Source organism: Pyrus communis, chromosome 10 (genome assembly GCF_041283825.1).
Source record: "Pyrus communis isolate YQ-2024b chromosome 10, ASM4128382v1, whole genome shotgun sequence".
NCBI classification, from domain to species: Eukaryota; Viridiplantae; Streptophyta; class Magnoliopsida; order Rosales; family Rosaceae; genus Pyrus; species Pyrus communis.
In genome coordinates, this window is record NC_142574.1 from 13,369,445 (window position 1) to 13,393,682 (window position 24,238).

Genomic DNA, 24,238 nt, shown 5'->3' on the forward strand with positions numbered 1-24,238 from the left:
CAGAACCTTAATATTTCTAACAAATAAGCCTCTAACCATGCGTACAACATTAATTTGAGAGTTTTGGGCGGATAAACTTGATGCAAAATATTGCCTCAAACATTATTGATATATTTTTTTTTTAACATATATGAGATTAAAGTCGTTCACCAAGTCTCAACCTAAAAGAATTATAGAGAAACCACCACAGAGTGGTTCAATAGTTGGGGACTAATTACAGGCTTTTATTTCACACGGTACGTCCTGATTTTGATTCCTGACGCTTATGAATCACACGATGATGTCTAAGGAGAGGTTGAAATGCCTCTATGAATATTTTCGATCTGTGAAAAAATGAATTATCGTGGCGAAAATTTTTAATAGAAAAGGAAAGAATTATAGAGAACAAAAGGTCAAATATGAACAAACAAGAAAGGCTGTCAACAAAAATGGTTGGTGAGTTGGTGAGTTGGTGAGTTGGTGGATGGAGTCCCGCACCATAACCACAAGCCCTACAATGACAAATTTCTATTGATTTTTTATTTCTGAAATTCTTCAACTAGAAGATTCTTATTAAGTCATTTTTTACTCTTTTTTGTTTTTTATCAAACGATAGATTTGTTAAATTAGATGTTAGATTAGAAATTCGACGGGGTTCGAAACTATGCCGTGATGTAAGAGCTAACACTCCTCTCTATAACTGTAATAGAAGGACACTTCCATGTTTACGTCAAACAAAATTTAACCCAGAAAGCAAAAGCAACTAGAAAGTAAATTATGGCAGCAAATTTTGACATGGGATTTTGCCTTATAATAATTCTCCCACATGAACATTCACGATCAATCCAAAATACAAAGTAAATTAAGAAAAATAATAAAAAGAAACACCATTTTTCTTCATCATATATGCATAATTGGCAGACCAATTAGGGTTGGTCGATCATTTGATCCGACGGCAGAGAGTGATGCCATCACCAACAGGAAGCATGCAAATCTCGATCCTAGGGTCAGCAGCGAGTGCCTTGTTGAGCTCGAGCACGAAGTCCCGGTAGTACCTGACGTACTTGCGGAGTGGAGCATCAGGGGGCGCGACCACAGACCCATTCCATAGGGTGTTGTCGTAGCCAATGAGACCCCCAACCTTGACCAAATCAATCAGCCTCTTGTGGTAGTTGATGTAGTTGTCTTTGTCTGCGTCCACGAATATGAAATCGTACGACCCATGATTCTTCTTCTGCAATACCAACATTAATTCTGAATTCCAAAGAAAGCGTTTCACGTACCATGATGGTACATTGTCTCCTCGGATATAACGAGATAAAATATTAGATTATTAGGCGAACAATTTTGGAAAATTTGATACTTACATCTTCGATCAATAAGTCGAGCATTGGGAGGGCGGGGCCTTCTCTAAAGTCGATCTTGTGGGCAACACCAGCCTTTTCGATTATCGGAAGACCCAATTCATAATTTTCTTTGTTGATGTCCATGGCCAAGATCTGTGACAGTTCCAAATCAATCAATATACAAAACTGTTAATAAGTTTCAAGTTTTATGATTTTATTTTTTTAATATTTTTAGGTATTCTTTTTGTTGAAGGTGAGGCAATGAAAATTGACCTTTCCATCATCAGGAATGGCAAGGGCAGTGGCAAGGAGGGAGTAGCCAGTGTAGACTCCAATCTCCATGGTGTTTTTGGCATTGATCAACTTGAGAAGCATGTTCAAGAATTGGCCTTCGTCAGCTGATGTGGTCATGATATTCCTATTTATTTTCCATAAAAAAAAAATTGAAATTATAAACAACAAATTAAGAAAAAAAAATCTGAAAATTAATCTCCCAGAAAAAAAAAAAAAAAAACTGAAATTAATGAATTTAATTAGGTAATTGATGAAAATTAAATGAAAATTCACAAACCATGGATGCTTTGCAGTCACTTCTCTGAGCTCCTTCATGGATTCAGGCTCCCTTGGGTACACACTTGTCTCCAGTATATACTGCACAAAAATAAAAACCCAAAATCCAAAGCATGAGCTTCGTCATCAACCTTAACCACCTTCCAATTTTTGCATGCCTACGCATAGCCAAGTTGACGAGGGAAGTTTTCCCTTGACACCCAAGTTTATATTCCATTTTATTCCATCGTGGTAGTTTATATTAGATTATGATTGCTCGAATCAAAAATCGCCCTCAAGATTACGAAAATATATACCTGATAAAGAGCATCACTTTGGAGAAGGCTCTTGTGGCCAACCTCTTGGTGCCTTCCTGCCTGAGTTTGCTGCTCCTCTCCATTGGCGGCCATTGCTGCTCTGTGTTTTTTTTCTTTTACTTCGCTTTGGATAGCACCAGATTTTCTTCTCTTATATGACTAAAAGGTTTCACACAGGAAGATGAACCTGAATTGTTAAAGAGGAAAGAATGGGTATATATATGGAGTGCAGTCTCCGGTTCAAACCGGATGGCTGGTTGGACCTGCCACCAGGAACCGGTCCGGGGTTGGTGAGTGGCTGGCTGGGCTCTCAAGATTTGTGAGTTAATTTGGAAATAAGGGAACAGGATCCCCTCCTAAGCTTTGTAAACTGAGCTTCTTGAGCAAATGATTCAGGCCATTGAAATTTAATCCAACAGCTTCAAATAAGGGACTTCTCTAAAAATTATAATAATTGTATCTGTTAGATCAAATTTTAGTGGTCCGGATCCTTTACTCAGGAGACTCATTTTACAAAGCCCAAGAGGGGATCCAGTTCGTGGAATAAGACTCAATGCTTTGCAAATCGGGGCCCACCGATCTGGTGAATGGTATCATCATCGGTTGTAGGACGTGTTGTGGTTGGGTTTTGGTGGGATGAGGTCTTCCCATTTTTCATAATCTTCACATTCTATTCTTTGTCATATATTTTACAGTAAAAAATTATTAGTTAATGTTTATATTTAATTTCAAAATCAAAAAAATCAAAATCTAATTTGGTGACACCATCTTTTGTGGCTATCACGTCATCATTATTTTGCCTTATATTGGTGGAATTGCAGCCACAATTTGCTAATCAAATGGAAATAATACACTCACTAAGATTTCTTCACGAAAACGTATGAGAGAAACTGCACAATGTGGAATTTATAGTATTATACTATGTATTTTAAAAGTACACTTGAAACCAAAATTATTTGATTTTTCACATATAAAAAGTCATGCCTCATTTCACGGAATTGTAATTTAAGAGTAATCATAAATTTTTCTTATTGTAATTTCTATAACATATTTTCACATTCACCGGGAGGATCACCCTTCCAATTCGAAGTTTTTTTCCTAGAAGTTCACATGTCTCAAACAGTGATTTGTAATATAAGAAAAAAAAGTGAACTTTTTTTTCTATAAAGAGTCAAACAGAATTCGAACATGCATCATGTTTGTGAAAAATTTGGAATGGATGACCAATTTCCTTGGTGTATTATCATGTATGACTTGACACTTTCATGTTTTGGACTATAATTAGAGTAATGCTATTCTTACTACAATTTTATACCACATTTCTTTACCATCTTAGGTGGTAGATGGGTTGGACAAGCTACATTATTTAATTTCAATCTTTTTATTAATTAAAACACTTAAATGATCTTAGGTGCAGAAGAAACTCCTCGTATACCACAATCATCATTTAATTAACAATCTTTTTCTTAATTATTGATTAATATTTTGAAATTAAATGCTAATTAGTTTAGATAATGTGACTGTACACATCAGATGTCACCTAAAGTGGTATACAATTGTGATACAAAAACATGGTAAGAATGACATTATTGCTATAATTATATATATTGAGCTTAGTTAGTTAATCAATTTCAAAAAGCTAACTTGGTTACTCCATTAAAAAAATAGAATTTAACATGGTTAGGTAGGATCCACTTTCATTCCAATTTAAAACATAAGTTGGTGGGAGTGGGATGGACTTGGCTTTTAGGCGTCGCAGTAGGTGACCACTTCCTCCTTTCTTCCACTTTTGAACCTTCTTTTGTCTTTTATATTAAAAAAGAAAAGAAAAATGATAACTCATGTTGTGAAATAGACAATATTTACGAGATTTGATAAGTGTGCTTACGTCTTAGGCAGAGCATCATTGCTTTCTTTTATTATTTGAAATAATATGAGTGCAAAAATAATCCTCACTATTTTTCTCTATTATATCTAGCCTTGGCAATTTAGACTGGTGTTTGTGTCGTGTTTTTCGTGTTCATGTCATTTTCTTGACATACATGATAACGTGTCGTGTCACATCCCAGCCCGGGTCCCCACCACATCCTGGGCTCGACTCCACTGTAGCACGATATTGTCCACTTTGGGCCCCGACCATGCCCTCACGGTTTTGTTTCTGGGAACTCACACGAGAACTTCCCAATGGGTCACCCATCTTGGGAATGATCTCGCGCAAACTCGCTTAACTTCGGAGTTCCGATGGAACCCGAAGGCAGTGAGCTCCCAAAAGGCCTCATACTAGGTAGAGATGGAAATATACATATAAGGATCACTCCCCTGGGCAATGTGGGATGTTACAATCCACCCCCCTTAAGGCCCCGACGTCCTCGTCGGCACACATGCGGCTAGGGTTAGGCTCTGATACCAAATTGTCACATCCCGGGCTCGACTCCACCGTAGGACGATATTGTCCGCTTTGGGCCCCGACCACGCCCTCACGGTTTTGTTTCTGGGAACTCATACGAGAACTTCCCAATGGGTCACCTATCCTGGGAATGATCTCACACGAACTCGGTTAACTTCGGAGTTCCCATGGAACCCAAAGCTAGTAGGCTCCCGAAAGGCCTCATGCTAGGTAGAGATGAGAATATACATATAAGGATCACTCCCCTGGGCGATGTGGGATGTTACATGTCGTGTAACACCCTTTAAAATGAATGAGTAATATAACCCAACCCGAACTCGACCTATTAATATTAATTGGTAATATGGCCCGATCCTTTACCCATTAAAAAAAAATATGATACTTTAATAAATAATCACATGATAAACATAAAATTAAATTAGTATCTTCATACCACTTTGTCACATAAATATTACTTCAAAACATAAAAACACATTTGTCTTTCAAGTATTACATACCTAATAAAACATTAGTACATAGCCATGAGCTAGTGGCCCAATGGTAAATGGTGAATTACAAGACTTAAAACTAAAAACTGGAGGTCTCAGGTTCGAAACCCGTTGCTAGTGTGGAAGCTAGATTCGTGGCCAAGAGGAGGCTGAAATGTCTCTGTGAGTCTTCCTGGCCCCCCAGAAAAGGTGGATAACCCTAGCTTGCCACCAGTTGTCCACCTTAAAAAAAAAAAAACATTAGTACATTATCATATCAGTGAGATTAAACCCTAGGGCTATAGTTGTATTGTCACATCCCGACCCGAGTCGGATCACTTCCTGGGCCCGCTCCACCACCGTACCACGATATTGTCCGCTTTGGGCTTACCATTCCCTCACGGTTTTGTTTTTGGGAACTCACGAGCAACTTCCCAGTGGGTCACCCATCATGGGATTGCTCTAGCCCCCTTCTCGCTTAACTTCAGAGTTCCTACGGAACCCGAAGCCAGTGAGCTCCCAAAAGGCCTCGTGCTAGGTAGAGATGAGAATATACATATAAGGATCACTCCCCTAGGCGATGTGGGATGTTACAATCCACCCCCCTTAGGGGCCTGATGCGAGATTTATACGCACACAAATTAAACCCTTTTTTTGTCGATTTGTAGTATAAGTATAAGTAGGGATCGTTCTGGACCGGGGATTAGGAGGGATTGCAAATCTCTTGGAAACTGACTCAAAAACGTAAAATAAAGTTAAAACACTAAACTAGACTCAAAGAATGCAAAATTAAAGTTTAAAACACTAAGACAAACCAAAAAACAAAAAAAAATACTTTAAAACATAAACTAAACATATTCTAAGCACTAAAGAACAGGAAAGCAAATGGGGGGTTTGATTTGACGAAATTAGCTAAATTGCACAAATTGTAATTAAAGGCAAAACGTAAATATAAATGTGATGAAAATATGGATGGTGGAATAGCCAAGGGGTTCTTCTCCACACATGTTACACTTGCATACAAGATTGATTCTCAGTTGGTCTTTCGATAAATTATGAAACTCAACACTCCGGGTTAATTAGGTCCGCTTAAATTAACCGTCAAGTTTTCCTTAAGTTAATGAATTGGATGGGTTAGCGCAACGGAATTCACAACATTCTCCAAAAGTCCTTTACGTGAACAGCACAATAAAGATACAATCAAAGATCATTAAGCAACATGAAAACTATAAGTGTTGACGAGGCATTCGTTACTATGGAATACGCATGAAACTTATGCCAAGAATTCGTTTAACGCGATTGTTTATAAGCAACCTCCACTACTTGTGAATATAAGTTCGTAACGATTAGGTGAAATTCACTTATATTCTAGCGTCATATTCATGCATGAAAATTAAGCGCGCATTCTTAATAAACATACATAAATAAGTTATCAATCAAACGGTTAAACAAATTGAATCAACAACTTATGAAATTCCAACGAAAGTTAATCAATTCATATTGCAAATATAAACATAGTTTCGAATCACCCCCTAGCTAAAGGGGGTTTTATTTCCTCATAACTTTGAAATTAAAGAAACACCTAAACATTCCAACAACTCAAACTTGAATTGTATGAACGTTTAGGCACTCTTCTCTTCCATTCCTCATACGTACAAAACAAAGAGAATTGAATTTAAACTTTGAAATCAAAGAAACACCTAAACATTCCAACAACTCAAACTTGAATTGTATGAACGTTTAGGCCCTCTTATCTTCCTCGTTATTGTAGCACAAGGTCTAAGGTGAGGTTTGGGGGATTATGGAAATGGTAGAGGAGTGGTGGAAATGGAAGCAATGGAGGAGAAGTGGAAGGGGGACTCACGGTTTTGGATTCTAAGGGGAAGTGTTTGTGTTAGTTGTGGTGTGAGAAATGGAGATGGAGTGGGGAGTGAATGAATGCAAGGGTATTTATAGGAGTAGTGGAGGGAACATATGGCTATGTCATTTGTAGGTGAAGTAGGTGGATGTTGTAGGTGAAGTACATGTGTTTAAATGGTTGAAATGTGTAGATGATTATGAGTGATAAGTGATAAGTGTATGATATGTTAAGTGATAAGTGAATGATTATGATAAGTGATAAATGAATGTATGATATGATAAGTGGTGAATGATAAGTGGTAGTGTTTAAGTATTTAAAATAGGGAACAAAGCCCTTCCTTGCATGGCAAGGAAGGGAGACACAAGGAAACACACGACAATGTCCTAAGGTTGCTAGGAATGTTGTTTTTGTGTTCTAAAATGCGTAGGAGTTTTCAATGATGCTCAAACATGAGGTCTTTTTAGGATTTAACTTTCCTACTTCAAGTCTTCAATTTCGTCCATCCTTTTGGCTCCAAGCATATGATATCCATTCCAATCTCTAATTTGCTCCAAAAGGCTCCAAAAGGCATTCTTTTGCATACTTTGCCCTTAGAACCTGAAAACACACAAAAGAAGCATAAAGAACTAAAATAACTAAAGAAACATAACGTAAATGTACGAGAACAAGCCATTTAAGTCGCATAAATATGCTCCTATCAAATACCCCCACACTTAGCTTTTGCTAGTCCTCGAGCAAAACAGAAAAACAAAACAAAAAGAACAAAACACAACCTACACCTTCCAACAATCGTATCAGGGACTTCCAATGCACATGACAAATTAAAAATCATTATTCTCACAGATTTGAGCCATCTTTACACTTAAGTACATTCTTACTCATAGTCACCACATACTAGTTCACAATTAAGCATTTAAAACCATGTTTTGAATGTAGTAACATGCCTTAGAGAATTCCCTCAATTTCTTACTAGATGTACTCTCGTTTTTCACACAGATTTTCTGACTACACACCCTACACTAGGTATATGTGAGAAGATTGATGTAATCATAAAAACGAACACTCACATATATGTATTTCAAAGGAAGCAATTTCTGGAGTTAATAAGCATGTTTAGATATGATCTCATGAATGGAATGCTACTACTTAGACGCGAGAACCAGTGATACCATATGCTCATACCAAGTTCAAACTCCACAAATTAAAATACACAACACTCAAGATAGAAGTCAAGGGTTGTAACGGGGCTTGGGGTATGTGGATAACAAAGAAGGGATATGGAAAACAAAGGTTTTTAAAGAAATAGTGAGCAAAGCATTTGAATCAACTTAGAATTCACTTTTGAATGAAAACTCAACTTTTGAACAAAAAGGGAGAATTTAGACAATTTACGCCCAGAATTGGTGTTTTGGAACCTTTCTTCAATCACTTATTCTTTCATTTTTTTTTTCTTTCTTTTCTCTTTTTTTTTTTTTTCTTTTCTTTTTCTTTTCTTTTGAATCTCAAAACATAAACACTTAAACATTCTCTCCCCCACACTTATTTTCTTTCATAATGTAACTCAAAAGGAATTCAATTAAGTCATGCTCACTATCTTTTAAGAACAAGGGTGGGGATTGTCCTAAACTAGGCTAGGTGAGGAAAATGTGGGTAAACAAAGAATAAAGGCTAAGCAAGGCTCAACGGGGTTAAAACTTACAACATATACGAAGTATGGGAAGTAAGGCTATTTGGCTATGGTGGTGGTCACTACACAACTTCTTCTTGAATATGTGTTATGCAAATCAATAACATGCTTTGAATGAAATGGGCATGAGTTCTAGCATTTAGTTCTATCATGATACAATTGCATTCTAAGTAGCAACCAAGCAAGGAATAATGAGATCATGCAACAACTTTAGAAAATAAAAAATCACAGAAAATAACTCTCCAAAGAAAGTAATGGCTCGAGTCTCACAGGGATGTAGCGTTTGTTTGAGTTTCTTCCTTCAAGCATGTTACAAAAACGAATTTTTCTTTTATGATTGCATGTGAAGTCATACATTATAACCATAACCAAGCATATACCAAGAGTAAATCAAACTTTTCTCTATGTTTATAACTCTTTCTAACCGTCATGCAATTATAAACCAAATCCTTATCATTGTGTTGGAAGGTACCCTAAGACACAAACACACAAAAACGACTTTTAAAACAACTCTTTTTGGGTTTTTCAAAACAATTTTTCAAATTTTTATGGGATTTTCGAATTATAAAACAAAACACACTAAAACACTCTAAAACAACTTAAAAACACCTTAAAACAGCAAGGAACAACATTAGAAGTTATGGTGGATAAAACCCTACGAATTTGCATCAAAACACTTTAGTTTAGTTACCCCCCCACACTTAAATCAAACATTGTCCTCAATGTTTTAAGCATGGATTCACACAAAACATAAGTAAACACACAAAAAGCAACTAAACATATTAAACATGGCATAATGTAATTAACAAAGAGAAGAGTTTAGAGACGCAAATCTGGTTATAGAGTGTAAATTCCATCTTCTCCTTGGTAATTGCATTGAGGCTTTGATCTTTGTGATTCCACAGGCTTACTCTTGAACTGGTTTCTGCCCATCGTTGATTTTCCTTTGTGCTACTTCTTGAACTGGGCAGCAGGATGGTTCTTTTGGTCTCCTCCGAAGGTCTGAGCTTACTCCTTTGGTCTGTTTCTTTGTTCAATCTTTCCAATTCGTATTGAAAAGGGTTGGAGGATAACTCAGCCTAAGTTTGTCTCCACATGCTTCAATGTATCATTTTCACTTGCCTTACTCGCTCCCCTTTGCAGAAGTGGTCCCTTCTCTGGAAGTGTATCAACCGTTGAAGATGACTACTCGAGAGCAACGCTAGGTAAGCAATCAGGAATAGATTCCAGGCAGTTGGCTCCAGATCGGAAGACTGACTCCAAGTGCCGGCTGATTGCTTCTTTTACTTTGCCATGCGAGTAAGAACAAGGACAAAGAAAAAGACAGGGAAAGAGCATGATATGAGATACTTTTGCTTTTGACCTTGATGATATGAGATACCTTTGCTTTTGAAGAAGCGGTGAATGAATCAGCACATGTATTTGTTGTGCTGTTTCCTCCTGGGTCATCTGTACTCCAGGCATCTGGTATCATCTTTGGGGAAGAAGAAAGAATTGAGTATTTTGAAAGGCTTTGCTGGGAGTGCGCCCTCAGAGGTGAGAGAGAGTTGGGCATTTTCTTCAGGTTTGCCCTGCCATAAAAGACGAAGGTCGACATATATAGAGATAATATCAAGTGGTGGTACTTTTTACCCTTGTCGACAAACGTTTTGATCCCGCAATTCCGGCTTTTTGAAATAGTGGCGCCTTTTCGATCTTTGAAAACGCCTCTTCGATTTCTGAGCAGGCGCCCCTTCGATTTCTGAACGACGCCCCTTCGCTTTCTGAACGACACGTGGTAGTGCAGATGCGGCTCCTTTTGACAAAGCTGCACGCGTCTTCTGAAAAGCAGAGAAAGCGTCGCCGAACTTTGCGCTTGTCTGCTAAAGATGTGTAGTTGCGATGATGGTCTCCACGTGTTTTCAGCTTTGTCAGAAATCTTTTGACAAAGTTGAACGCGTTTTCTGAAAAGCCGAGGGAGCGTCGCCTAACTTACGCCGAAAAATCCGGCTCTTTGAATCGGTGGACGCGTCGCCTTGGCTTTTTATAGAGCTATCGATCACCGCCAACATACATGATAGGAGCATATTCATGCGACTTAAGTAGCTTGTTCTCGTGCATTTATGTTGTGTTTATTTAGTTATTTTAGTGTTTAAGGCCATTTTTGTGTATTTTCAGATTATAAGGTCAAAGTGTGCAAGAAGATGCAAATTGGAGTCTTTTGGAGCGAAAGAGGAATGAATGAGTTGAAGACGTGAAGAAACGACGAATTCCTACTCCAACGATGAATTCTTACCAAAACGAGGAATCCTACTCAAACAAGGTTTCCTACTTGAAGTAGGAAAGTTAACCCTAAGTTTCCCGTTTTGGTAACCTTTCCTAATCTTAAACGTCCGTATTTTTTAGCCACTTTGAAGGCCTTGTATGCACTTTAGGACACAAAACCAAGGCCCTAGCCCAATTACACAATCTTGCCGTGCCTTAACCTTAATTCCCTTCCCTTGCCGTGCAAGGGGGGGGGGCACTTTTGTCCAATGTTGTGCAATTAAACCCTATTTCCCTCTCCTAACCTAACCCTAGCCGCACCTTTTAATTATTCCCTCTTTAATTTCTGATTTTATTTCCTAAATTCTAGCAGCCTTTAGGTGAATTTTAGTTAATAAAAACAAACTAGGGTTTAAATTTCTAAAACCCTAGGGTTTCCACCAATTAGCCGCACCTTTTTCCTAATCCTAGTGCAATATTCATTCACTTCTCACACATCATTCAGCCACAAAAACCTAATTCTCCATATTGCCGTGCCTTTCCCCTAGCCATTGCAGCCATTCATCCTAATAATCCTATTTTCCCCATGCAGCCGCACCATATTCATCATTCACCCTAAATTATTCTTCTAAGCCGTGGCCCCCCCCCATTTGTCATAAACCCTAAGAAAACATAAAAATGATTCTTGCCGCAAAACAAGATCCCATTCATTCATATTTCAATGAGCCATTGACCATAATAAATTATTTTATCATCCACCCTAATTGAGGCAGCCACCATCCCATTTTATTTTCTTCTTTTTGGCGGCAGCAACATATCCCATTAATTCTTCTAAGCCATATCCTCCCTAGCGGTCATTGACATCAATTTTTTTCACCCTAATTCTTGAAGCCGCATCACCCATTTTCTCCCATTCTTCCATCCCGCAGCCACCATCACAGATTCTCTTCCATTTTTCCTTCGATAATCCGTGCATATTCCTTCCATCCTCGCCAATTTCTAGCCTTCCCCCATCACTGCCGCAGCCATTCCACCACTCTCCACCACCTTACACACCTTCCTCCATCACTCCACCACCTTGCCGCACCACCACACTTCCCTAAATCCATCCCCAACCCCGAAACACATCCAAAAACCAGCCACAACCAATCTGCCGCAGCAAGGAGAAGAGAAAAGAGGAGCTTAGACGCGCACCAATTCACGTGGAATCGTTGGGCAGTCTAGGTGTAATCCATCCTTTGTTCTTTATGTTTAAATTCAATTTTATTTTTCTTGTTGTGAATATGAGAGGCTAAATCCCTATTTAGTTAGGGGGTGATTCGAAACCATGTTTATGCTTGCAATATGATTTGATTACTTTTGGTTGGAATTTCATGTATTTTGGATTCAATTTGTTTAACTGCTTGATTGATAACTTATTTGTGTATGTTTATTGAGAGTGCACGCTTAATTTTCATGCATGAATATGACGCTAGAATATAAGTGAATTTCACCTAATAGTTATGAACTTATATTCACAAGTAGTGGAGGTTGCTTATAAACAATCGCGTTAAATAAATTCTTGGCATAAGTTTCATGCAATCATAGTAACGAATGCCTCGTCAACACTTATAGTTTTCATGATGCTTAATGATTCTTGCTTGTATCTCTATTATGCAATTCATGTAGGGAACTTGTGGGGAATGCTTTGGGTTGTCGCATGCAATCATCCAATTCATTAACTTAAGGAAAACTTGACGGTTAATTTAAGCGGACCTAATTAACCCGGGGTGTTGAGTTTCATAATTCATCGAAAGACCAACTGAAAATCAAATGGTATGCAAGTGTAACATGTGTGGAGAAGAACCTTCTAGCTAGCATTCATCCATATTTTCATCACATTCATATTTATATTCTGCCTTTTAATTTCAATCTTTGCATTTAGTTTAATTTCGTCAAAACCTCAATCCCCCTTTACTTTAGTGTCCAATTTAGTTAGAACGTGTCTTAGTTTGTGTTTATAAGTGTTTTGTATTCTTTGAGTCTTTTGATTTGTTTTAGTGTTTTATTATTTAGTTTGGCATTCTTTGAGTCTAGTTTAGTGTTTTAACGTTTGTTTTACGTTTTTGAGTCAATTTCCAAGTGAATTAGTAATCCCTCCTAATCCCCGGTCTAGAACGATCCCTACTTGCATCTTTACTACAATTGTCACAAGAGGGTTTTAATTTGTGTGCTGAATTAGTTAGCATCAAATTTTTGGCGCCGTTGCCGGGGATTAGCAACTTTGCTAATCCCTTGGATTGTTATTTTCTGTTTAATTTAGTTTTTGTTAAGAATTCTGACCTTGTTTTGTTTTCCTTGTTTAGGTACTAGTGCATGACTCGGAGTTCTCAACCGATTCGTGAGCATATCTCTGATTTTGACAGCAATTTTGAGAGGACTTTGAGACGGAAGAGGAAGCCACACGAACCAAGTCCACAACGTCCGGAATCTGACCTTGAAGAAGAAGAGGCCACGACAGGTGCATTTGAGGAACCCACGACAAGGGTATTTGAAGAACCACAAGTCATGGCTGTGGATACCCGGACACTTAAGGAGTTTTCGGCCTCGGGATTGGATAATGCAGCACCTTTGTGTATCCAATATCCCCCACCTGCCGAAGGGAAGACCGATGAGTTTGAGTTGAAGTCAAGCTTGCTTCACCATATTCCGAAGTACCATGGGTTGTCCATGGAGGATCCGAACAAGCACCTGAAAGAATTTGAGGTGGTGTGCTCGAGCATGACTCCCGTCAACGTCGACGGATGCATATTGAAGATGAAGGCTTTCCCATTTTCTTTGATGGACAAAGCCAAGGATTGGTTGTACGACTTAGCTCCCGGAACCGTCACATCATGGGAGAGCATGAAGAGGGCTTTTCTGGAGAAGTTTTTCCCAACTTCTAGAATCATCCTTTTGCGTAAAAGGATAAGTGGGATTCAACAAGAAGAAGGTGAGTCATTTCCTACGTATTATGAACGATTTAAATCTCTTGTTGCTTCGTGTCCACAGCACCAGATGAAGGAGGAGTTGCTTCTACAATACTTCTACGAGGGGCTCCTACCTATCGAACGTCAAATGCTCGATGCCTCAGCGGGTGGAGCATTGGTGGACAAGACACCCAGGGATGCTAAGGTTTTGATCGCTAACCGAGCGTTGAACGCTCAACAGTACGAAGGAGTAGGCCAAAGAGGACCCCCACGACAACAAGTACATGAGGTAAGTTCCACACCCGACATTCATTCACAATTAGCTAATCTTACTTCCATTGTGTCTCAGATGGCCGAAGGAATGAGGGTGCAAGGACCAGTTGTATGCGGGGTGTGTTCGATCCAAGGACATGCTTCTGAGAAGTGCCCACAGCTCATAGAAAGTGGTGGATGGGAAAGCGCCAACGCCATTGGATTTCAGGGCCAAAACCAACCAAGGAACGATCCGTACTCGAACACCTATAATCCAGGTTGGAGAGACCACCCGAACTTCAAGTGGAGGGAGCCCCAGCAACCACCACAACAAGGAGGCTTTAGACAACAACCCCCGGGGTTCTTCACCAAGCCATATGCACCCACACATGCTTCACAACAATCTGCCCCTAATGCTTCAGGTACGTCCCTAGATAATGATACACTTCTTAAATTACTAACTAATTTGTCTCAGGGGCAAGAGAATCAAGCCAAGGCCATGCAAAACCAGGACAAGAGGGTGGATAAATTGGAGAAGCAAATTGGGCAGATTGCGGAGTTTGTAGGGCAATTCCGAGACCAAGGCAAGCTCCCTAGCTCAACCATTCCAAACCCAAAGGGAGGCTTCGAAACGGCCAACGCAATCACCTTGACAAGTGGAAAAGAAGTTGGCAGTACATCCAAACCATCACCATCAAGCCCCGAAGAGGATGAAAAACGGAGAATTGAAGAGGAAGAAGCAAGCCAACCCACGGCAAAGGTGGACATACCTTTGCCGCAAGTTTCTAAAGATCCCAACCTGTCCAATTTATCCAAAAAGGGTAAGAATGTGTCAAATTCGGTTCCTACTAATGTTTTTCCTTTCAATGTGCCTTTTCCTAGTAGATTCATGCAAACAAAGAAGGAGGAGCAGGAGAAGGACATTTTGGAGACGTTTAGGAAGGTCCAAGTAAACATTCCTTTACTTGATGCCATTAAGCAAGTCCCTAGGTATGCAAAGTTTTTAAAAGAGTTATGCACAACTAGGAAAAGAATTTCAAACAAAGAAGTTGTGAAAGTGAGTGAAAATGTATCGGCGGTTTTGCAACGAAAGTTGCCTCCAAAATGTAAGGATCCAGGGAGCTTTACTATCCCATGCACAATTGGAAACACGAGATTTAAACAATGCATGTTAGATTTAGGTGCTTCTATTAATGTCATGCCATATTCCATTTATGCATCTATGAACCTTGGTGAGTTAAAACAAGATGGCGTTATAATTCAGTTGGCCGATCGTTCTAATGTTTATCCCAAGGGAGTCCTTGAGGATGTTTTAGTGCAGGTCAATCATCTCATATTTCCTGCAGATTTTTATGTCTTAGAAATGGAGGATTCGAACGATGCTCCATCATTGCCACTCTTGCTAGGCCGTCCGTTCATGAAAACAGCTCAAACAAAGATCGATGTGGCCAAGGGAGCACTAACAATGGAGTTTGGTGGTGATATAATTAAATTTAATGTTTATGACTCTATTAAAAATCCTAACGATAGTCATTCTTGTTTTGTCATAGATGTGCATAAGGACAAAGGGCCGAAAGGATCCACATTTATCACGAAGGATGTATCAAGAACCACCGCTGGAGAAGAACTTGGAGTGATTGGTCTACAACCACCCAATATGGCCGAAAGTAGCCATAGTAACATTGTTGAAAGGGCTGCCATTTTTGAGCCCTCACCACACTATGTTTGTAAGTCTTCAATTCCAATCTCAATTCCTACTTCAACTAATAGGTTGTTACCTTCGTTGGTGCAGGTGACCAACCGATATAAAGGTGGTGGGAGCATTTATATGGATTGTCGGAACCGAAACACCACCATCAGGGAGGATTATTATCCCCGCCCATTCATTGAGCCGTATTATGGAAGTGTTGAAGGGCATGTTGTGGAGAAGATCCCATTCCATGCCGTGAGCCCTAGTGGAGATTAAAAGAAGGTTTCGTCCGGCTGGAAGACGTTAAAGCAAGCGCTTCGTGGGAGGCAACCCATGCAATCAACAAAGGAAGAACTTGGGAATCGCTCCACACTCAGATTTGCGTCCCTAAACCCTTTCCTTTGTTGCTTACTTTATGTTATGTGTAATGTGTTTAATTGTGTCTAAAACATTGAGGACAATGTTTAGTTTAAGTGTGGGGGGGTAACATTCTGTTTTGAGATATTTTTGCATGAAATTCGTAGGGAATTACCACCTAACATGTCTAAACTTGTTTCCCACTGTTTTTAAGTGTTTTTAAGCTATTTTAGAGTGTTTTAGAGTATGTTGACTTAAAAATCCGAAAATCCCATAAAAATTTGAAAAATTGCTTTGAAAAACCCAAAAAGAGTTGTTTTTGTGTGTTTGTTTGTGTCGTAGGTTACCTTCCAACACAATGATGAGGATTTGGTTTTTAATTGCATGATGGTTAAGAAAGTTACAAACATGGATGGACGTTTGATAGACTCTTTGGTTTATGCTTAGTTGTAGTTATAGTTTACGAATTCACATGTAATCACAAATGATAAAAATCAGTTTTTGTAACATGCTTGAAGGAATGAACTCAAACTAACGCTACATCCCAGTGAGACTTGAGCCTAAACGTTTATTTGGAGAGTAATAATCTGTGCATCATTGTTTTCTAAAGTGGTTGCATGATCTCATTATTCTTTTCTTGGTTACTACTTAGAAGGCGTTTCATCACTTAGTTCCAAATGCTAGAACTCATGCCCATTTCATTCAAAGCATGTTATTGATTTGCATAACACGTATTCAAGATGAAGTTGTGTAGTGACCACCATCTAAGCCAAACAGCCATGTGCCCTTCACTCATTTTGTGTTTAAGTTTAACCCCATTGAGCCGTGTTAGCCATGTTCTTTGTTAACCCATATCATCCTCACCTAGCCTAGATTAGGACAATCCGTACCCTTGTTCTTGAAGCATAGTAAGCATGAATGAATTCCTTTTGATTAATGTGCTGCAGGAAATAAGTGTGGGGGAAGGATTATTGATGTGAGTTATGTACCATAGGCACGGCTAGAAAAAAAAAAAGAAAAAAAAAAAAAAAAAAAAAAAAAAAAAAGAAAAGAAAAGAGAACAAGAAAGAAAAAGAAAAAGAAATGAAAAAGAGTTGAAAAGTATTGTTTGTTGAAGTAAGGGCCCAAAACAATGAATTAGGCCCTAAGAGTTGTTTGAATCTCCCCTATTTGTCTAAAAGTTGATTTCTGCATTCTAAGGGAATTCTAGGTCTTAATTTCATTACTTTGCTTGCTATTGCTTAAAGAACTTTTGTTTATTCCTACCTTTCCTTGTGAGCCAATACCCCAAGTCCCGTTACAACCCTTGACTTCTATCTTGAGTGTTGTGCATTTCAATTGTGGAGTTTGAGTTTGGTATGAGCATATGGTGTCACTGGTTCTCGCATCTAAGTAGTAGCATTCCATTCTTGAGATCATATCTAAACACGTTTAATTACTCCAGAAATTGCTTTCTTTGTTATAACGTATGTGAGTACTAGTTTTTAATGTTTACATCAATCTTCTCACATATAACTAGTGTAGGGTGTGTAGTCAAAAAAATCTGAGTGAAAATTGAGTGCATAACTAGTGAGGAATTGAGGGAATTCTCTAAGGCATGTTACTACATTCAAAATGTGTTTTAATTGATTAAGTGCGAACTAGTGAATGGTGACTATGATTAAGTATGTGCTCGAGGGGAAGGAAGACTAAAAGCTATGTGAGTAATGATCTTTGACATGTCATGTTTCATTGGAAATCCCTAAGGCAAACGTTGGAAGGTTTAGGTTATGTTTTGTTTGTTTTGTTTCGTCTTGTTTACTTTAGTTGTTTTGTTTTGCTCGAGGACTAGCAAAAGTTAAGTGTGGGGGAATTTGATAGGAGCATATTCATGCGACTTAAGTAGCTTGTTCTCGTGCATTTATGTTGTGTTTATTTAGTTATTTTAGTGTTTAAGGCCATTTTTGTGTATTTTCAGATTATAAGGTCAAAGTGTGCAAGAAGATGCAAATTGGAGTCTTTTGGAGCGAAAGAGGAATGAATGAGTTGAAGACGTGAAGAAACGACGAATTCCTACTCCAACGATGAATTCTTACCAAAACGAGGAATCCTACTCAAACAAGGTTTCCTACTTGAAGTAGGAAAGTTAACCCTAAGTTTCCCGTTTTGGTAACCTTTCCTAATCTTAAACGTCCGTATTTTTTAGCCACTTTGAAGGCCTTGTATGCACTTTAGGACACAAAACCAAGGCCCTAGCCCAATTACACAATCTTGCCGTGCCTTAACCTTAATTCCCTTCCCTTGCCGTGCAAGGGGGGGGGGCACTTTTGTCCAATGTTGTGCAATTAAACCCTATTTCCCTCTCCTAACCTAACCCTAGCCGCACCTTTTAATTATTCCCTCTTTAATTTCTGATTTTATTTCCTAAATTCTAGCAGCCTTTAGGTGAATTTTAGTTAATAAAAACAAACTAGGGTTTAAATTTCTAAAACCCTAGGGTTTCCACCAATTAGCCGCACCTTTTTCCTAATCCTAGTGCAATATTCATTCACTTCTCACACATCATTCAGCCACAAAAACCTAATTCTCCATATTGCCGTGCCTTTCCCCTAGCCATTGCAGCCATTCATCCTAATAATCCTATTTTCCCCATGCAGCCGCACCATATTCATCATTCACCCTAAATTATTCTTCTAAGCCGTGGCCCCCCCCCCCCATTTGTCATAAACCCTAAGAAAACATAAAAATGATTCTTGCCGCAAAACAAGATCCCATTCATTCATATTTTCAATGAGCCATTGACCATAATAAATTATTTTATCATCCACCCTAATTGAGGCAGCCACCATCCCATTTTATTTTCTTCTTTTTGGCGGCAGCAACATATCCCATTAATTCTTCTAAGCCATATCCTCCCTAGCGGTCATTGACATCAATTTTTTTCACCCTAATTCTTGAAGCCGCATCACCCATTTTCTCCCATTCTTCCATCCCGCAGCCACCATCACAGATTCTCTTCCATTTTTCCTTCGATAATCCGTGCATATTCCTTCCATCCTCGCCAATTTCTAGCCTTCCCCCATCACTGCCGCAGCCATTCCACCACTCTCCACCACCTTACACACCTTCCTCCATCACTCCACCACCTTGCCGCACCACCACACTTCCCTAAATCCATCCCCAACCCCGAAACACATCCAAAAACCAGCCACAACCAATCTGCCGCAGCAAGGAGAAGAGAAAAGAGGAGCTTAGACGCGCACCAATTCACGTGGAATCGTTGGGCAGTCTAGGTGTAATCCATCCTTTGTTCTTTATGTTTAAATTCAATTTTATTTTTCTTGTTGTGAATATGAGAGGCTAAATCCCTATTTAGTTAGGGGGTGATTCGAAACCATGTTTATGCTTGCAATATGATTTGATTACTTTTGGTTGGAATTTCATGTATTTTGGATTCAATTTGTTTAACTGCTTGATTGATAACTTATTTGTGTATGTTTATTGAGAGTGCACGCTTAATTTTCATGCATGAATATGACGCTAGAATATAAGTGAATTTCACCTAATAGTTATGAACTTATATTCACAAGTAGTGGAGGTTGCTTATAAACAATCGCGTTAAATAAATTCTTGGCATAAGTTTCATGCAATCATAGTAACGAATGCCTCGTCAACACTTATAGTTTTCATGATGCTTAATGATTCTTGCTTGTATCTCTATTATGCAATTCATGTAGGGAACTTGTGGGGAATGCTTTGGGTTGTCGCATGCAATCATCCAATTCATTAACTTAAGGAAAACTTGACGGTTAATTTAAGCGGACCTAATTAACCCGGGGTGTTGAGTTTCATAATTCATCGAAAGACCAACTGAAAATCAAATGGTATGCAAGTGTAACATGTGTGGAGAAGAACCTTCTAGCTAGCATTCATCCATATTTTCATCACATTCATATTTATATTCTGCCTTTTAATTTCAATCTTTGCATTTAGTTTAATTTCGTCAAAACCTCAATCCCCCTTTACTTTAGTGTCCAATTTAGTTAGAACGTGTCTTAGTTTGTGTTTATAAGTGTTTTGTATTCTTTGAGTCTTTTGATTTGTTTTAGTGTTTTATTATTTAGTTTGGCATTCTTTGAGTCTAGTTTAGTGTTTTAACGTTTGTTTTACGTTTTTGAGTCAATTTCCAAGTGAATTAGTAATCCCTCCTAATCCCCGGTCTAGAACGATCCCTACTTGCATCTTTACTACAATTGTCACAAGAGGGTTTTAATTTGTGTGCTGAATTAGTTAGCATCAATACACACTCTGAAGATCTCCCATTCTTGAAAATCGTCTCCGGCCCTTCGAAATTTAACTCCATCCACCCATTCTCTTTGAACACTTTTGAAAAAAATGGCAAACTCATCGAACCTTAGCTTAGATTTGAGTCTCAGCAGCGATCCGGTTGCGCCCCGTCAAGGTAATGTATGGCGTCCTTCTTTTTTATCTTCTAACGGTCCTCTTTCAGGTGAAGACTCTGTGATGCAGGACGCCACAACAGCTACAATAGTAGCTAGGAACCTCCTCACTCCAAAAGATAGTAGGCTGCTGTCAGGACGGTCCGATGAGTTGGCCGTTCAAGAGTCCCTCGCACTTAGTGTTCAGTGTGCGAGCTTTGTGTCCAACATGGGCCTACGCCTGCTTGCTCGGTCCCGCCAAGTGGAATCGTTGATGGCAGAGGTGGAAAGACTTAAGCAAGAGATCCAGCAGCTTAAGTACGAGAATAGAAGTTTGCATGTGCTTGCAAATAACTATTCGTCGGGGATGAAGAGGAAGCTTGATGAGCTGCAAGAATCTGAGGGTCGAATTCACAGTGACCGTCAAAGGCTTGCGTCTTATCTCCAGAGGCACCTTTTTCCTGGGTCATCCAGCGCTTGGCCAAGTATTGAAGCCTGGAATGATCTAGCTCCGATGCCTCCCGCTCTGATGCCTTCCGCTTCGATGCCTCCCGCTTCTATGCCTTCTGCTTCTATGCCTTCCGCTTCTGCGCCTCGTAGTGGGGCTTCACGTAAACAACCTTTGTGAAGCTCCACCTTTCTCCATGTTTAGTATCTTTTTTTTTTTTTTTTTTTTTTTTTTTACATAAATAAAATCAAACGGCATGGAATTTATCTTTGAATGGGCGGTGATACTTGAAATGATCCGGTAATAGTTTAAATTCCAGATTGGGTGCCTGAATCATTAACCACATGTTAGTATAAAAGAAAATTGAAATTCGGGGAGGCGGCTTACCTGTGTGCTCCAAAATGAACTCCAGAATAAACACCACTTCGAAAGTTATGACTTGTCCCGTGTCATAAAATCCAACTTCCTTGGGAATTGTGGTTTCAAATATGTCCTCTTTGATGCCTTCTACATCTTCTCCAGCCACTACCTTCTCTTGAATCATTCTTCTTGGTGTACAAAGTCCTTTGAAGAATTCAACACCATCTAAAACTTGCTGTGTTGCACCAAGAATTTGAATAGCATTTTGCACCTTTGGGAAGGCTTCCACGATGTCCTTTTTACTCTCTACTTGGTTGGAAATCGAAAACCTGCTAGGAAAAGGGACATTGGGTGGAATAACATCAGAATAACATGGAATTGGGACGTCCTTACTGGTGGTGGGTGGTTTAGAGGGCTTAGGGGGCTGCGGCAAGGGTTGTTCTACCCTTGCCGTGTGCATGTCTTCTTCCTCCTCCTCAATTAACAGCTCTTCATCCACTTCTAGGCTATGTTTGGACATTTTTAGGTCAGCTCCAACCTCTATAGCACTTCCCAAAGTGATAGCATTATGGATTTCAAAATCTTCCTTCGAGTTTTCAATAGTTGAGTTGGAAAGTTCACTTTGCTCTTGAATTTGTTTCATGAACTCCATAATCTGCCCAAATTGCTCGTCCAATTTACCCAACTTCTTGTCTTGATTTTGTTCGTCCTGCGTCAAAGAGGTTAGTAATTGAAAATTTTTATCATTATCCATGGACATACTTGAACTTGATTGGAATTGTTGTGGGGGAGGTTGTGGTGGCTGCATAGGTGTTGTATTGAACTCCTCATATGGTTGCCAATATGCTTCTTGTTGAGCCTTCTTGGCTTGATTTTGTGACCCCTGCGCCAAAGAATTTATTTCATTAAGAATTTGAATATAATCTATTGGCGAACTTGAATTTAATTGAGCATATTGCATATGAAGTTGTGGTGGCTGCATAGGTCTTGAATAGAACTCCTCATATGGTTGCCAATATGCTTCACGTTGAACTTGTTGATCTTCCCACCATATAGAGTTTGAATGATCCCTCCAATCTCTTTGTGGACATTGATTGGCTTGAAATCCTTGCCTATATGAAGCACCAAATGTAGGGACACTCTGCATTGTGGTCCTTTCGGCATACGGCGACAATTTAGAAGTAAGATTTGCCAATTGAGCTTGAATGCTAGCAAAATCCATATCTTACTTCTCTAGTACCTAAAATCAAAGAAAGAGAACTAAATCAAATATCAAAAGTAACAACAAACAAAGAAAACAACACTAAGTTAGAAACTAAAACGAAAACAACTAAACCAAAAAAAAGAAAAGAACCAAGGGATTAGCAAAGTTGCTAATCCCCGGCAACGGCGCCAAAATTTGATGCGAGATTTATACGCGCACAAATTAAACCCTCTTTTTGTCGATTTGTAGTATAAGTATAAGTAGGGATCGTTCTGGACCGGGGATTAGGAGGGATTGCAAATCTCTTGGAAACTGACTCAAAAACGTAAAATAAAGTTAAAACACTAAACTAGACTCAAAGAATGCAAAATTAAAGTTTAAAACACTAAGACAAACCAAAAAACAAAAAAAATACTTTAAAACATAAACTAAACAGATTCTAAGCACTAAAGAACAGGAAAGCAAATGGGGGGTTTGATTTGACGAAATTAGCTAAATTGCACAAATTGTAATTAAAGGCAAAACGTAAATATAAATGTGATGAAAATATGGATGATGGAATAGCCAAGGGGTTCTTCTCCACACATGTTACACTTGCATACAAGATTGATTCTCAGTTGGTCTTTCGATAAATTATGAAACTCAACACTCCGGGTTAATTAGGTCCGCTTAAATTAACCATCAAGTTTTCCTTAAGTTAATGAATTGGATGGGTTAACGCAACGCAATTCACAACATTCTCCAAAAGTCCTTTACGTGAACAGCACAATAAAGATACAATCAAAGATCATTAAGCAACATGAAAACTATAAGTGTTGACGAGGCATTCGTTACTATGGAATACGCATGAAACTTATGCCAAGAATTCGTTTAACGCGATTGTTTATAAGCAACCTCCACTACTTGTGAATATAAGTTCGTAACGATTAGGTGAAATTCACTTATATTCTAGCGTCATATTCATGCATGAAAATTAAGCGCGCATTCTTAATAAACATACATAAATAAGTTATCAATCAAACGGTTAAACAAATTGAATCAACAACTTATGAAATTCCAACGAAAGTTAATCAATTCATATTGCAAATATAAACATAGTTTCGAATCACCCCCTAGCTAAAGGGGGTTTTATTTCCTCATAACTTTGAAATTAAAGAAACACCTAAACATTCCAACAACTCAAACTTGAATTGTATGAACGTTTAGGCACTCTTCTCTTCCATTCCTCATACGTACAAAATAAAGAGAATTGAATTTAAACTTTGAAATCAAAGAAACACCTAAACATTCCAACAACTCAAACTTGAATTGTATGAACGTTTAGGCCCTCTTATCTTCCTCGTTATTGTAGCACAAGGTCTAAGGTGAGGTTTGGGGGATTATGGAAATGGTAGAGGAGTGGTGGAAATGGAAGCAATGGAGGAGAAGTGGAAGGGGGACTCACGGTTTTGGATTCTAAGGGGAAGTGTTTGTGTTAGTTGTGGTGTGAGAAATGGAGATGGAGTGGGGAGTGAATGAATGCAAGGGTATTTATAGGAGTAGTGGAGGGAACATATGGCTATGTCATTTGTAGGTGAAGGAGGTGGATGTTGTAGGTGAAGTACATGTGTTTAAATGGTTGAAATGTGTAGATGATTATGAGTGATAAGTGATAAGTGTATGATATGTTAAGTGATAAGTGAATGATTATGATAAGTGATAAAT

At 38.8% G+C, this 24,238-nt stretch overlaps 2 protein-coding genes across 2 annotated transcripts; both read right to left on the reverse strand.

The window, feature by feature from the left end:
• Positions 1-734: 734 nt before the first annotated feature.
• On the reverse strand, positions 735-2,388 carry LOC137728721 (caffeoyl-CoA O-methyltransferase). The gene is made up of 5 exons (XM_068467470.2): positions 2,192-2,388; positions 1,897-1,976; positions 1,599-1,743; positions 1,347-1,478; positions 735-1,213 (listed from the first exon to the last, which is right to left on the reverse strand). Exons 1-5 carry the CDS (start codon positions 2,282-2,284, stop codon positions 920-922), a joined length of 744 nt encoding a protein of 247 aa, XP_068323571.1. The 5' UTR covers positions 2,285-2,388; the 3' UTR covers positions 735-919.
• An 18,790-nt stretch (positions 2,389-21,178) lies between these two features.
• Positions 21,179-24,034, reverse strand: LOC148693537 (uncharacterized). The gene is made up of 2 exons (XM_088677375.1): positions 23,678-24,034; positions 21,179-22,570 (listed from the first exon to the last, which is right to left on the reverse strand). Exon 2 carries the CDS (start codon positions 22,550-22,552, stop codon positions 21,218-21,220), a length of 1,335 nt encoding a protein of 444 aa, XP_088533501.1. The 5' UTR covers positions 22,553-22,570; positions 23,678-24,034; the 3' UTR covers positions 21,179-21,217.
• Positions 24,035-24,238: the final 204 nt, after the last annotated feature.

Bases quoted from the DNA above. Each gene is read 5' to 3' on its own strand.
- LOC137728721 (XM_068467470.2), bottom strand. From the start codon at position 2,284: ATGGCCGCCAATGGAGAGGAGCAGCAAACTCAGGCAGGAAGGCACCAA. The intron at 1,977-2,191 runs GTATATATTTTC...ATTTTTGTGCAG, and splicing joins AAAGTGATGCTCTTTATCAG to TATATACTGGAGACAAGTGT. The intron at 1,744-1,896 runs GTTTGTGAATTT...GAAAATAAATAG, and splicing joins GTGACTGCAAAGCATCCATG to GAATATCATGACCACATCAG.
- LOC148693537 (XM_088677375.1), bottom strand. From the start codon at position 22,552: ATGGATTTTGCTAGCATTCAAGCTCAATTGGCAAATCTTACTTCTAAA.